This window comes from Thamnophis sirtalis, unplaced genomic scaffold (assembly GCF_051295495.1).
Source record: "Thamnophis sirtalis isolate CommonGarterSnake01/CBP01778 unplaced genomic scaffold, rThaSir2_p1.2 scaffold_13, whole genome shotgun sequence".
Classification (NCBI taxonomy): domain Eukaryota; kingdom Metazoa; phylum Chordata; class Lepidosauria; order Squamata; family Natricidae; genus Thamnophis; species Thamnophis sirtalis.
The window spans coordinates 40,699,157-40,713,681 of NW_028261393.1; the positions used below are offsets into that span (position 1 = coordinate 40,699,157).

At 42.4% G+C, this 14,525-nt stretch overlaps 1 protein-coding gene across 1 annotated transcript; it reads left to right on the plus strand.

The window, feature by feature from the left end:
• The first annotated feature begins 80 nt into the window (after positions 1-80).
• PSMD10 (proteasome 26S subunit, non-ATPase 10) lies at positions 81-12,222 on the plus strand. The gene is made up of 5 exons (XM_087727222.1): positions 81-242; positions 1,987-2,085; positions 5,916-6,062; positions 8,196-8,362; positions 11,105-12,222. Exons 1-5 carry the CDS (start codon positions 114-116, stop codon positions 11,256-11,258), a joined length of 696 nt encoding a protein of 231 aa, XP_087583348.1. The 5' UTR covers positions 81-113; the 3' UTR covers positions 11,259-12,222.
• Positions 12,223-14,525: the final 2,303 nt, after the last annotated feature.

Here is a 14,525-nt window from a genome sequence, read left to right on the forward strand (position 1 = left end):
GGTCGGTTGTCTGGCGATCGCCCCTCTGGATTGATGGAGCGGGGACGGTCGACTCCACCCCACTCTAGCGTCGTGGAGTTTGCGCAGGCGCGCGCTGGGAGGAACCTTCCGGGATGGAGGGACAGGGCGGCGGAGGTTCTGTGTCCAACGTGGAGCTGTGTAACTTGGCTTACGCGGGGCAGCTGGAGGAGGTCAAGGAGCGGCTGCACACCAACCGGAGCCTGGCGACACGCGCCGATCAGGTTGGCCCGGCAAGCGGGAGAGAACGTGGCCGGTCTTGGTGGCCTTGACACACTTCAAACCATTGGTTTGTTGCAGGGGGTCTCCAAAAGTTGGCCCCTTTAAGACTGGTGGATTTCAACTCCCAGAATTCCCCGGCCAGGTGGGCTGGGAGTTGGGAGTTGGGAATTCTGGGAGTTGAAGTCCACCAGTCTTAAAGGGGCTAACTTTGAAGACCCCTGGTTTATTGGATCCTGGCTTGTCCAGCAGACCCTCTATTAGCTTGTTTTGCACGGCTTAAACATGGCTTCCCTGCCACAGATTTGGTCCATTAAGCCCGGATCAGGCATACAGGGTCTCGTTTGAAAGAGGTTTTGTATTATGGCTTATTCAACAAACCAGTTTTCTTTTTAGCAATAATAGAAAGGACACAGTGGCTCAGTGGCTAAGATGTTGAAGATGTCGATCAGAAATGTCAGCAATTCGAATCCCTAAGGAGTGAGCTCCCGTCACTTAGCAAATCTGCTCTATGCTTGGCTTTTAGCCTCTTTCCTAAAAATGGACATCTTGTGGCACCTTGATTAATTGATATTTTAAAAGAGACGTTCAGGATTATTATACACTAGTAGGTATATTGCACCTGTAAAGTTGACCAACTTGCCATGCAATTCCTTGCATCTGATGGGCTATATATAGCCTGTGAATATTTCTTTTGGTAATTACCCCTTTGTTTGAAGCCGAGGTGGCGCAGTGGTTAAATGCAGCACTGCAGGCTACTTCAGCTGACTGCAGTTCTGCAGTTTGGCTGTTCAAATCTCACCGGCTCAGGGTTGACTCAGCCTTCCATCCTTCTGAGGTGGGTAAAATGAGGACCCGGATTGTTGTTGGGGGCAATATGCTGACTCTGTAACCCGCTTAGAGAGGGCTGAAAGCCCTATGAAGCGGTATATAAGTCTAACTGCTATTGCTATTGTTTGAGGTTAGTCCCATTTACTTCCAAAACTGCTAGGTTTATCAACTTTAGATCCAATGTTTTCACTGTTGCATAGACTAATCTTCTACAGAAGAATCTTTCTGTAGCATATTGACAAAACCACAGCCATTCCTCCTGGAAATACCATTTCCCCCACAAAATTTTCATTACAATAAATGTTCAAGATCAGCATTCTCAACTGAAAGGTAGTTTCTTTGGGATTTTATGTGCAAAATGAATAATAGAATTTGTACATATTGGCTTGCTTGAGATAGAACTAGCATTTAGGCTTATATACTGCTTCACAGTGCTTTTACAGTCCTCTATGCAGTTTAGAGAGTTGGCATCTTTCCCCCAACAATCTGAGTCCTCATTTTACCCACCTCAGAAGGATGGAAGGCTGAGTCAACATGGAGCCACTCAGAATCGAACTCCTGAAGTGAGCAGTGAGTTAGCCTGCCCTACTGCAATCTAACCATTGCATTCTTAAATACTTCTTAAAGAGCAGCAGCTTTAGTCTAAAGTGTGGCTTTGAAAAGAGTGACCTATAGAAAGAAAACTTCCTCTAGCTGGCCAACTTCCGGATAAAAGGTTCGGCACCAGAATTCTCAATAAAGCCCATGCAGTTTAGGGAATTCTGGGAACTGAAGTTCACTTATTTGGAGGGTTTTAAGTAGGAGAAGCTGTTTTGAAGGATGATATGGTCTCTTCATAGGACCATCCTGTTCCCCTTGCTGTATCTTTGTGTCTGTAAACAAAAAGTTCGTTGACATAATCTTGTCTTTCCCATTCAGGACAATAGGACAGCTCTACATTGGGCCTGTTCAGCTGGTCATTCGGATATTGTTGACTTTTTGCTAAGTCTGGGAGTGCCTGTTAATGACAAGGATGATGTAAGTATTGCCCTTTATTTATATTTTCTATTACCTGATAACCTGGAGGTGAAGCGTTTGTCTGACAGGGAGCCATGGAGAGGGGCCTTTCTCCCCCCTACTCCCATGCCCATCATCCCTGCCCGCTCCCTTCCCCCTCCCATGCGCTCCTCTTTCCCCCCCTCCCCCCATGTACAATCCTAGCACTTTGCCCCAAATCCATCAGGGGTTTCTCCATTGGTCCACTGGAGTGAGAACGTCACGGCTAGCTTTCCAGAGGAAGCTGCGAAAGAACTGATATCACAAACAATTGCCTCTCTAAGATGCCACACTCACTCCTTAACGGCCCAGGCTCTCCCTTTCCCCTCCAATGACATCACAAACAATTGCCATTCTAGGATGCTGCACTCGCTCTTCTTAATGGCCCAGGCGTCCAGAGTTATGCTGGAACACACACACACAGACATGTCTTACCCCTCCCCACCCCAGTTTTTGTTTCCAGAGGGTAAGTCATCTGTGTACCACGTTTGGTTGAAATTGCTCGAGCTGCTCCAGAGTTATTCTAGAACATACATACATACAGCTTTGTATATATATGTATGTGTGTGTGTGTATGTATGTATGTATACACACATACACACACACACACAGACAGAGTATATATATATATATATACACAGAGGGAGGGAGAGAGAGAAATAAAATAATAAATAAATAAATATAAAAATAATGAATAAGAAGATAAGATTTACGAACTATTGATGGGCTATGTACTTTTCTTCTATCTTGTTCTCTGCCAGGAACTCTTAGATGATGTAACCGTTATTGGTGGTTGTGCATTGCTATGGTTCTGGATCTCAGTGGTTGGTGGGTTGTGAGTCCTCAACTTAACAACCACAATTGAGCCAAAAATTTTGGGTTGCTAAGCAAAACATTTGTTAAGTGACTTTTGCCCCATTTTAAGACCTGTTATCTCTTCTGATTTGTGCTTCCCAAGAGCATGAAGCAGACTCCTGGTCCCGACAAAACACCCTTTTATTAATTTACTGTGAATTCTTCTCATTGACTTCCAGCAAAGTCTTTCAAGGGAGGATTCAGTCATAGACGTTACTAGGCATAGAGAGCTGCCAGGCTGATAACTGCATATCTTGGCAAGGAATCTTGGAGAGTCATGAACCAATTAAGCAAACTAATTGATTGATTGATTTGATTTATTACATTTATATGCCGCCCTTTTCCCCGAAGGGGACTCGAATTGTCTCCTGCAAACTTCCCTTTTGCCTTACTCCCAAACCGACCCCTGTTCTTTAGCTGTTCCCTTTGTCTGGCAACACTGCACATGCGCACACTGGGAACAGGCTCCAGTCATTCGTCTGCCTCACTGATATCCGACTCCGAAGGCAGTTGATAACTGTTGGACAGCCTTGACCCCCTCTCTGCCTCCGACACAGAGCCCTCATCAGAGCCTTCCCCAGACTCCAGGACTGGCCCTTGTTCCTCCCCAACCTCCTCACTGTCCGAATCTGCTGCCAGCTCTATTGGCCAGCCACAACAGTATCTGGCCCTAAACATACAGGTTTCCCCTATCTAGTCATGTCTGACTCTAGGGGGTGCTGCTCATCTCTGTTTCTTAACCAAGACAGCCAGTGTTGTCCGAAGAGGCTTCCTTGTAATGTGGCCAACACAGAACACTATTACCTTCCCACTGAAGGGGTACTATTTATTTTCTCACACTTGCACACTTTTGAACTGCTAGGTGGGCAGGAGCTGGGGCAAGGAACGGGAGTTCACTCCAGCATGCAGGGCTGAGCTCTCAAACCCAGGCTGTCAGCTTTCCAGCTGACAAGCTCAGTGTGTTTAACTGCTGAGCCGTTGCATCCCCACTGCCCCTAAATAATTGAAATATCCATGAACTGTATGATTTGCGTTCTTACATTCCAGAAGGCAAGTGAGCAAAAGCCACCAACCAGTGCCTACTGCTATGACGCCATTCTTGCAGAGAGGAAATTGGAAACATGTTGTGATTATGTCTGTGGAGATTCTCAGTCATCCAGGTCACCATTGCCCTAAAAGTGCTTTTTCCAGAGGAAACTGGACTTTCTGGCTTTTTACTATTACCCTTCATTTCTAAACCACCTTTCTATTCTTCTATATATCTTAGCATATTAATTATATGTATGTATGCATGTGTGCATGTATATATGTGTGTGTATATGTATATGTATACATGCATGTATGTATATATATATATATATATACATACATACACACACACACACACACACACACACACATACATGCATACATACCATTATTCCCCTCTTACATCTGTCCCTATTTTAACTTTTTTCCCCCTCCATATCGCTATTATATTCAAAGACGTGTTTTTTACCTGTTATATTATTCATATTTCCATTATTTAATTCAAAATCTCATCCTTCATTCTTCCATTATTCAATATCTTAGTATACAATTTTAAAAACAAATCACAATCAGTTATGCATTTAAAATGTGTCTATTCATATTCCTTCCAACCCTTCAATCCATATAATTCTACTATTAATATACATATTTAGATTAAAATATGTATGTATTTTCCTTAATTTTTCTTCTTTGATTCTAGCATTTCACTGCTAATCATATTTTTATCATATTTCCTTTAGTTATTTCAGAATTTCATCCTTCAATATATGTATGTATGTATGTGTGTGTATGTGTGTGTGTGTATGTATGTATGTATATATATATATATATATATATATATATATATATATATATATATATATATATATATATATATATATATATATAGCGCAAATCACCCATTGTTCGATTCTAACATTTCACTGCTAATCATATTTTTATACACATTTAACAATATCCTCATTTAAACTCTAATTTTCCACTTCTTCATATCTATTTAGATTATTTTCCTGATAGCTATCACACTAATTATAAAGTAATTGTCCAACTTGTATAATTCAATTATTAGTACACATTATTAAAGCATATTCATAAGAAATTCTTTTCCCCTTAACTGTCATCTCTTGCCCTCTTCCGAACCTTTGATCATGTATCGGCATGTATAAATAATATGAAATACTGGAATGGAATGGAATATTTAGGAGTAATAAGACTATGTCTATTTGTATTGAAATGTATGATACCCACACACCATACCATTCACGCATGGATATGTATAAATAATATAAAAACCTGGTTTAAAATGAACTTTCTGGCTTTTCTTTGAAGACGTTTCACTTCTCATCCAAGAAGCTCCTTCAGCTATGACTGGATGGAGGGGAATGGAAGGATTTATCTACTGTGTTTTTTGGAGTATAAGACGCACCTTTTTCCCTCAAACAAGAGGCTGAAAATCTGGGTGCGTCTTATACACCGAATACAGTAATTTTTGCCTCCTGAAACCCCGCCCCTTCACCAAAATAATTGTGCATAGCTTGTAGGAAACTTTTAGAGAGCTGCTGGGGGTTGGGAAGGGCAGAAACAAGCAAAAAATGGCCCCGTTTTTTGCACAACCCCCCCCCCATGGAGCACTCTATAAGCTTCTAGAGGCTATTCATCCCCCCCCCTTTTTTCCAAATAACTGTTTTTTGTTTGTTTTTGCCCCTCCCCCCCCTCAGGAGTACTCTGCAAGCTCCCTAAAGCTATTCATGCCTTTGGAGGGGGGGGGAACAGGGCCATTTTTGCAAAAAAACAGGCCTTTTTTGAAGGTTTGCAGAGTGCAAAAACTTTTTTTATTTATTTTCCTCTTCAAAACCTTGCTGCGTCTTATACTCTGGTGCGTCTTATACTCCGAAAAATACGGTAGTCTTTTTTCTTTCTTTCTCCAGGCTGGCTGGACCCCTTTGCATATTGCCGCATCGGCCGGCCGGGATGAAATTGTGAAAGCTCTCCTTCAGAAAGGCGCTCAGGTGAACGCCACCAATCAGAATGGTTGCACCCCGCTGCATTACGCCGCGTCGAAGAACAAGCAGGAGGTTAGATATTGAGGGATCCTTGGTGCTACTCTAAGCTTGGTTGCCTTCTTTTTCCCCCCCAAAAAAGTTTTTTTTTATTTTCATACAAATAACCACGTGTATACCATTGCATCTTAACCAACACTATTTTGTATTATTCAATATTATATCAATTCCTCTTACCATCAACCCCCAATGACTATCATTTGCTCTTCTGCTTTCCATACACCATATTTATACCCTATCCGTTGCTTTCTTGCCTCCACTCCCTCTCTCCTCCTCCCTACCTTCTTTCTTCCCTCTGTCATCCCTCTCTTCTCTACTTCCCCTTCTTCTCCTCTCTCCTCTTTCCACTCCTTTTTCTCCTCCTCTTCCCTCACCCACCCTCTCTCCTAACCCCTCTCTTCCTCCTCTCTTCTCCCTTTCTCTCTGCCACTCTCTTCATTTCACTTGCATGGTGTATTTCAGCGTCTGAGCAGGCTCCATTTAATGTTGATAGTATTAGTAATTTCATTTCAATAAACATTTCATATTAATAATTTTAAGAATATATTGCAAGTTCTCCCTTCATTTCCCCCCATATAATTACTCATTTAGTACTTACCCTATCTATACCCAAATATTCATTTCTCTCTCATCTCTTAGTGCCTATCAAATACTGTACTATCTCATTCAAATATATTAGCTTGCATTTAATTATCATTTAGTTGAAAACCTTGCTAGTCAGTGCTTATTACAATTCCATTAGGCTGTTACATACTATATTTTTCAGAGTATAAGACGCTCTGAAGTATAAGTATGCTAGATTTGGGGAGGAAAACTATGGAAAAATATCTGCCTCTGCCTCTCAGCAATTTGCCTCCTTTCAACAAACAGTACAGATAATATACACTGTTTGTAGTGTTATATTTCAGACTATACTTGTACAGATGCTGTTAAAATCGATGTGCTTTCTGGAAGTATAGTTATTCTCTGCTATTTAAAAGAATAGCACTTTTTAAAACAATAGCATGGGGCCTCTTCAGATCAAGCATTTATTTTAAAAAGCTTCTTCATTTTGTTAAGTTGTCTAGAATAATAATAAAGCAGTCTTTAAAAAATAAGTCTAATCATTTGAACATTCTACAGGCATTTATAGTTGTTGACTTACCTCCTTGCAGCAAACAGCCTGATTAGCACAAGGAAAAAACTATCCCTCCCAGCTATTTGCAGCAAACAGGAAGTTTCACTTTCAATTTCTCCCGATCATCAGCTGTTTCAGGCTGCAGGGATTGCTATAGTTTATTGAAGCCTCCGCAAGCCCCAGGTTTGCTGCAAAGAGGTAAATTGCTGGGAGGCAGAGGCCAAAGGGTGGGGGCCAGTGGGTGGGTGGGGCTACATTCAGTGTATAGGACGCACCCAAATTTTCACCCTCTTTTAGTGGGGGAGGTGCGTCTTATACTCCGAAAAATATGGTAACATGACAGGCAGACAAGCTTGGTTGTCTTCTTGCAGACGTTTCATTGCCAAACTAGAAAATCTCATCAGTGCTAGCCTCTCTCTAGCAGAGTTGTGCTTTGGGCTGTTCTGTTTGTGGTATGTATGTGGTGCCTGTTGCATGTGGCTTTTTAGATGTTGATTGGGGTGTTGATGGCTGTTTTATTAAGTCATTAAGTAAACCAGGAATTCTGTTGACTGACAAGCAGGCCATTTCCCAGGCTTCAATCCCTTCCCTGGCTGTTTTTGTGCCTGCTCGTCCAACAATCTTAGTACTGTGTTTCCCCGAAAATAAGACAAGTCTTATTTTCTTTTGACCCCCAAAATAAGCACTTGGCCTTATTTTCGGGGAGGACTTATTATTTTTGAGGTGCAGGAGATGGTGAGCACGATCACCTCATGGCTGCTGCTGTGTTGCAATATTTTCTGCAAGGGCTTATTTTAGCTCATGTGCTCAAAAGCCCGATTGGGCTTATTATCCGGGGAGGTCTTATTTTCAGGGAAACAGGGTAGCTGCCAAATTGAATGTATGTCCTTGTTCCTTGCACTCTGATCGCTCACTTACGTTCTTTATAGTCATTTTTCCTTTATAGGTTAGTTTTTGCGCAGTGGCTTTGTTCTTTTCCCTGCTTCTCAAAAGCCAACGGCTCAGTCATCCTTTTCTCCTCTCCCCAATAGATTGCGCTGATGCTGCTGGAGAACAAAGCTAATCCAGATGCAAAGGATCACTTGGCCTCAACACCATTACACAGAGCAGCCTCCAAAGGGAATCAGAAAATGATACAGATCCTTCTGAAGCACAATGCTTCAGTCAACTTACAGGACTCTGAAGGAAACACACCTCTGTAAGGATGGGATGCTTCCCTTTATTTATGACAAGGCTTGGACATTAATGTAGGGCAGGCTATCCATGAATATAAAAGCAAAAAACCACTCACGGAATGATTTCAGGTCTCCTACTTAAGCAGGGGTTGGTCTAGAAGACCTCCAAGATCCCTTCTAACTCTGTTATTCTGGGTTAGACTGCTCATCTCAGCCCATATATATAAAAGGGAAATACCACTCATGCATCGTCACAAAATCTCCAGAACCGTAAAGCCTACAAACCTGAAATTTGGCACGTAGGTTCTTCTTAGCTTCTAGGTGCTTGCTAAGAAAGGATTTTTTGAAATGACTATCAGATCATTAGTATTTCTTACAGTGTAGAAACGCTTGGCCACGGGCTGGGAGTTTAGACATTCTACTCCCCCTCCCCACCTGAAAAACAATCTGATGCTAAGGAGTTAGACCAAGGGAGAGAAGGGGATAAGATATGAGAGGCATCTGTGGGGCAAGCCTGAGGGAGAGAAGGGGAGAGGAGAGGCGCTCCTGTGAGGCAATCCTGAGGGAGAGAAAGGGAGAGACTTCTGTGGGGCAAGCCTGAGGGAGAGAAGGAGAGAGGAGAGACTTCTGTGGGGCAAGCCTGAGGGAGAGAAGGAGAGAGGAGAGGCTTCTGTGGGGCAAGCCTAAGGGAGAGAAGGGGAGAGGAGAGGCAACTATGAGGCAAGCCTGAGGGAGAGAAGGGGAGTGTCAAGGCAGCCTCCCTCAGTAACCAAGAAAGAAACCACTCAATTCCATTTTGCAGAATTAAGAGTACTTTTACTGGTTACGAGTAGATAGCAGCTAAGCAAAGCAAAATCTGAGGCAAAAGCACACGTAATCATAGATATCAATATTTGACCCAACCCCCTTCCCCTTGTAAGCCCATCCCATAGTCCAATCCCCAAACCCCTCAGGTGTCATGTGGGTTTCATCTTCAAAAAGCTTCATCAGGTTGGTATGCCCTTCCAAATACCATGCCATCCCTCCCCCCCATTTCAATTGCAGCCGAAAGCAAGTAGCGAAGCAGAGGCTGACAGGGAGAGGAGAGACTTCTGTGAGGGAAGCCTGAGGGAGAGAAGGGGAGAGGAGAGGCCAATTGTAACTACTCATTAATTTTCAAGCTGTAAGTGTCGATTTATCAAGCCAGATCAAATAGTTTCGTAGCAGAGCATGGATATCCAGCTAGTCCAACCATAAAATGATATCTACGTGTAGTCCTCGATTTACAGCCATCTGTTTAGTGACTGTTCCACGTTACAGCAGCACTGAAAAAAGTGACTTATGACTGTTTTTCACACTTAAGACCATTGTAACATCCCCCCAGGATCCCATGATCATAATTCGGACATGTGATCAACTTTTGCAATCTTCTGATCGGCAAAGTCAACAGGGAAGCTAGATTTCACTTAACAAATGAGTTGCTAACTTACCAATTGCAGTGAGTCACTTCACATCTGGGGCAAGAAAGGTCATAAAATGAGGCAAAACTCATGTAGCAAATGTCTCACTTAACAACAGAAATTTTGGGCTCAATTGTGCTTGTAATTCGAGGGCTACCTATACTGTAAACTTGCAGAACTAACGCAGGTCCATGTTTCCCTTCCAGAAATTGTGGTTAATTGGGTCCTGATTTATTTAAAATTCTTCCTTAGCAATGGAATTTTTTGTGGTTGTAAGTCGAGGACTGCCTGCATTGTGGGAAAACAGAGCAATGCAGAATTTTGACAACAAGGTCTTAAGTACCCGTACCATAAATCTGATTACATCTGATTATGAGAAAACCTTGCTTAATTAGCAAAGTTTTAGATCTATTCTGATATGCAGTCTAAATTTACCCAGATGGAAACTAGCTGTAGATTAAAACTAAATCCATAATTTGCATTTCCAGTTGTACCACAGGCGTCTGCTAAAGCTAATTGCTTCCAGCATTTGACCTGTTGGAATTCCACTAAGCTTCCTTGATCTTAGATTAACATGATAACTTACACTAACCCTTAGATGTAATGCTCAAATATTACGGCAGGTGTGGCTGTAATTCAGGTTTGCCTTTTAAGCAACAAAGACAAAATATTTAGGCCATTAGAGAACCAAAGTGTAACTATGGGGAAAATGCAGTTTCTATTGGGTCAGTCTTTTTTTTCCATCATCTCAAAGAACATAATATCAGTTCAAAATTTTATGATTCTACTAGCACTTACACTTATATACCGCTTTACAGTGTTTTTACAGCCCTCTCTAAGTGGTTTACAGAGTCAGTCTCTTGCCCCCAACAATCTCGGTCCTCATTTTACCCACCTCAGAAGGCTGGAAGGCTGAGTCAACCTTGAGCTGGTATGGATGGATGAGTGGATGGATGGATTGATAGGGAAGGGAAGAGAAGGAGGAAGGAAGGAAAGAAAGAAGGAGGGAAGGAAAAAAGAAAATAGCTAGAGCACTTAGTCTTATATACCCCTTCACAGTACTTTACAGCCCTCTAAGTGGTTTACAGAGTCAGCATTTTGCCCCCAACAATCTGGGTCCTCATTCTACCCACCTCGGAAGGATGGAAGGCTGAGTCAACCTTGAAAATAAATGTAAGCAATAAATTGGCAATCCTTTAGCTTCTGCAGAACTCTTGCTCTGACATTATTATTATAAAAACTATAGAAAAAGAAATACGCACAGAGAAGGGCCTTTTGCTGAAACTGAACCTGCAAAAGGAATTAATTCTTGGTTTTTCTTGACAGCCACTTAGCATGCGATGAAGCGCGGGTGGACGAAGCGAAGCTCCTGGTGTCCCACGGGGCGAGCATCGACATTGAGAACAAAGAAGAAAAGACCCCTTTGAAGGTTGCAAAAGGAGGTCTGGCCTCCATCCTCCGAAGGCTGGCTGAGGGGTAACTGCTACGAGCAACCTAAATTCCTTTCTGTGTAAAGCTATGAAAGACTGTTCATAAGAGGGTTTTAAAAAGAAAAATCAGTCTGCATCTGCCACAACTTTCTACTTTCCCATCTGACCATCCTCCGAAAAAGTCTCCTTGTGTTAACAAAACTTAACAACTGTTTTTTTTGCCAAATCTTGTTGTCCTGTTGGAAAGCAATTTCAAAATAACTCTTTCCGCCTGCTTTCATATAGGAAAGGAATCTGACCTCTTATCTTGCAAGAAGAGGTAAATAAAAGGAAGACTGTTACCTGTGAAAACGGGCCCTGTATTCAAGAATTCCCCAACCTTTCTGGCATTGCAGCCCAGCCGGGGTGGGGGTGGGGGATGGTTCCGCAGAGCATGGGCAGGTCCGTTGCACGAGAGGCAGGCACACACGCCTGCTACTCGCACAGATGGAGCACACGATTTTGTCCATTACTCACGCAAGCTGTGATGTGTGCATGCACACCACTTCTGCCCCCCGGTTCTGAATGGCTTGAGGCCCACTAGTGGGCCACAGCCCAGGGTTGGGGGGGGGGGCTGCTTTATTCCTTCAGGTCATTTTCTTGTGTATTTAGTAAAAGTCAAAAGCTCGTGTGTGGTGGCTCAGAAATTGAGCACGCCTGGCCAAAACTCAAAGCTGCAGAATCTCTTGCCCTCCAGAACTACAATTCCCAGCAGCCAACTGGGAGCAGCAGTAGAGAATTCTGGGAATTGTACATCTGGAGGGCCACTGGTTTCTGCTGCCTCCCTGGATTTTTTTATTGTAATATTTTTGGAGTCTTTTTGCAAGTATCGTTGGCTTCCTCCTCCTACCTTCTGTATGCAGTAAATGATCGGAGTTGAGCATTATGGATAGGAAGCTGATAGATTTAAACTTAGTTCGGGAAAGGTGCAGGTAGCATAAATTGTTCCTTGCAAATAAAAGCTAATGTAGTTGACATTGTGGGACTTCTTGATTTACTTGCCAGGATCTTATGTGGCTAATTTCTGGTTTCAGCAAACTACTTATTAAAAGAATTACTGTTCCAGGTCATTTTTAAGTATAACCTTGAAGGCTTGAAATACTAAATAACATAATGTTTATTAATGATGATCTATCCGTTCAGTCGTGTCTAAATCTTGACGATTCCATGGACCAGGTTTCTCCACATCTTCTGATCTTGCACTACCATATTTTTCGGACTATAAAATGTACCGGATATAAGACGCACCAAGATTTTGAACAGGTAAATTTTAAAAAACGTTTTTGCACTCTGCAGGTCTCCCAAACCCTCTGCACACCTCATTTTTTGTAAAAGACGGGGCATGCAGAGAGTTTGAGTTTGAGAGTTGCGAAGTGTTCCTGGGGTGGGGGGCAAAAATAAGCCAAAAACAATCTCATTTTTTGCAAAAAACAGGGCGTGCAGAGGCTTTGGAAGGCTTGTGGAGTACCCCTGGGGGCTGTGGAGCAAAAAACAGCCCATTTTTCATTCATTTTTGCCCTCCCCAGCCCCCAAGAGCACTTTGCAGGACTCCCAAAGGCTACGCAAGTCCATTTTTGTGAAGGGGGGGTGGTTTCTGGAGGCAAAAAAATGCTGTATTCAGTGTATAAGATGTACCCAGATTTTCACCCTCTTCACCCTCTTTTTTTGGGGGGGGCGTGCATCTTATAATCCGAAAAATACAGTAGTTCTTTGAATTTAAAAGTTGAATCATGGCAACTGCTAGACCAAACTTTGTTAACTTTTGTTAAAACTAATTTTGCTCTGATTGATGAAGTTGCTTGGATGAGCCACAAAACCTCAAATTAAGAAAGTTTGGTCCCATTGCTATGAATCAACTTTTAGGCACCTTTGGCCTGGAGGGTTCAGTCTTCATTGACACACTTCTTTGAGTTGTTTTATGCTCTAGCTCAGCATTTGCTGGCTGGGGAATTCTGGGAGTTGAAGTCCGGATCTCTTCAAGCTTGCCAAGGTTGGGAAACACTGCCTAGTGTCACCCTGAAGATATCCAGCTGCCGTGTTGTTTGGTGACTGCTAACCCTTCGGAGCCTAATTGCTTTCTCCAGTGAATTGCCTCACATGTTCACTGCTGACCTTTCTGATTGTATCCAGCATTACATATACGCAGCAGGAAAGTTGAAGATAATGGAATGTTGCAGCTACGACTCTTTGTCCTATTATTGCACTCTTACAGAATGTATCATCATGCCCTCAGGTTACTTTTCAACTTTGTCTCCCATTCCTGTTATCAGAGAAACATAACAGCAGATAATCTGATGGACATTTTATTGTTCTTCAAAGTAACAAAAGAATCAAGCCACTTCCCCGTTCTTCGCATGCCGTTCTGCATTAGAAAAGCTACACCAGAGGTCTTTGCTGAACGGACTAGTAAAGCGTGTGTTACTCCTTGTTTTTTTTAAAAAAAAACAAACAAACAAACCCCGAGTACCAAAAGCAAGTTACAGAAAAAAATATTCTTTACTAATTGAGGCTGCTTTTATAAAGCTCATGAGGTTGTGGACAATGCCTTCTTGGGGGAAAAATGAGATTAAGCGTGGTGACTAAAGTATTCAAACAATGTAAAAAGATGCTGAGTGCGTGGTGCGTTATAGCATTCCGTGCAACTTTTAAAGCAGCCTTGTCTTTCCTACAGGTAGTCCTTAACTTACGGGAAATCAAGTGAGTTTTGCCCCATTTGTTTTACTTTTCTCGCCACCTTTGTGAATCATGGCAGTTGTTAAATTAGTAAGATGATTGTTAAGTGGATCTGGCTTCCCCACCGACTTTGCTTGTCAGAAGGTCGTAAAATGGGATCGCATGATCCCGGGACACGACAACCGTCATAAATATGAACTAGCTGTCAAGCATCAGAATGCAAACCATATGACCAATGGGGATGCTGAAATGGTCGTAAGTGTGAAAAATGGTCATAGCTCACTTTTTCAGTGCCTTTGTAACTTCAGTCACTAAGCAAACTGTTGTAAGTTGAGGACTACTACTACTGGCTGCTTCTCTCTGGGATAGACAGAGCTGTTTTAAAGCATTGCAGTCAGGAACTCTGTCTTTCTCCCAAATATCTTTGTGGACTTGAATCCAAAGCACTGCCCAGTCCTGCTAATTATGAGCATGACAGGCAGCTCAGAGGATGTTAACTCATTCTTGTTAACCAATACTAGCAAGTTGGATATGCGAGACTCACACCTTATGTTAAATAAGTGAGGGCATTCAAACAATTTGTCTGTGGTTTAGTAAAGAAAAAC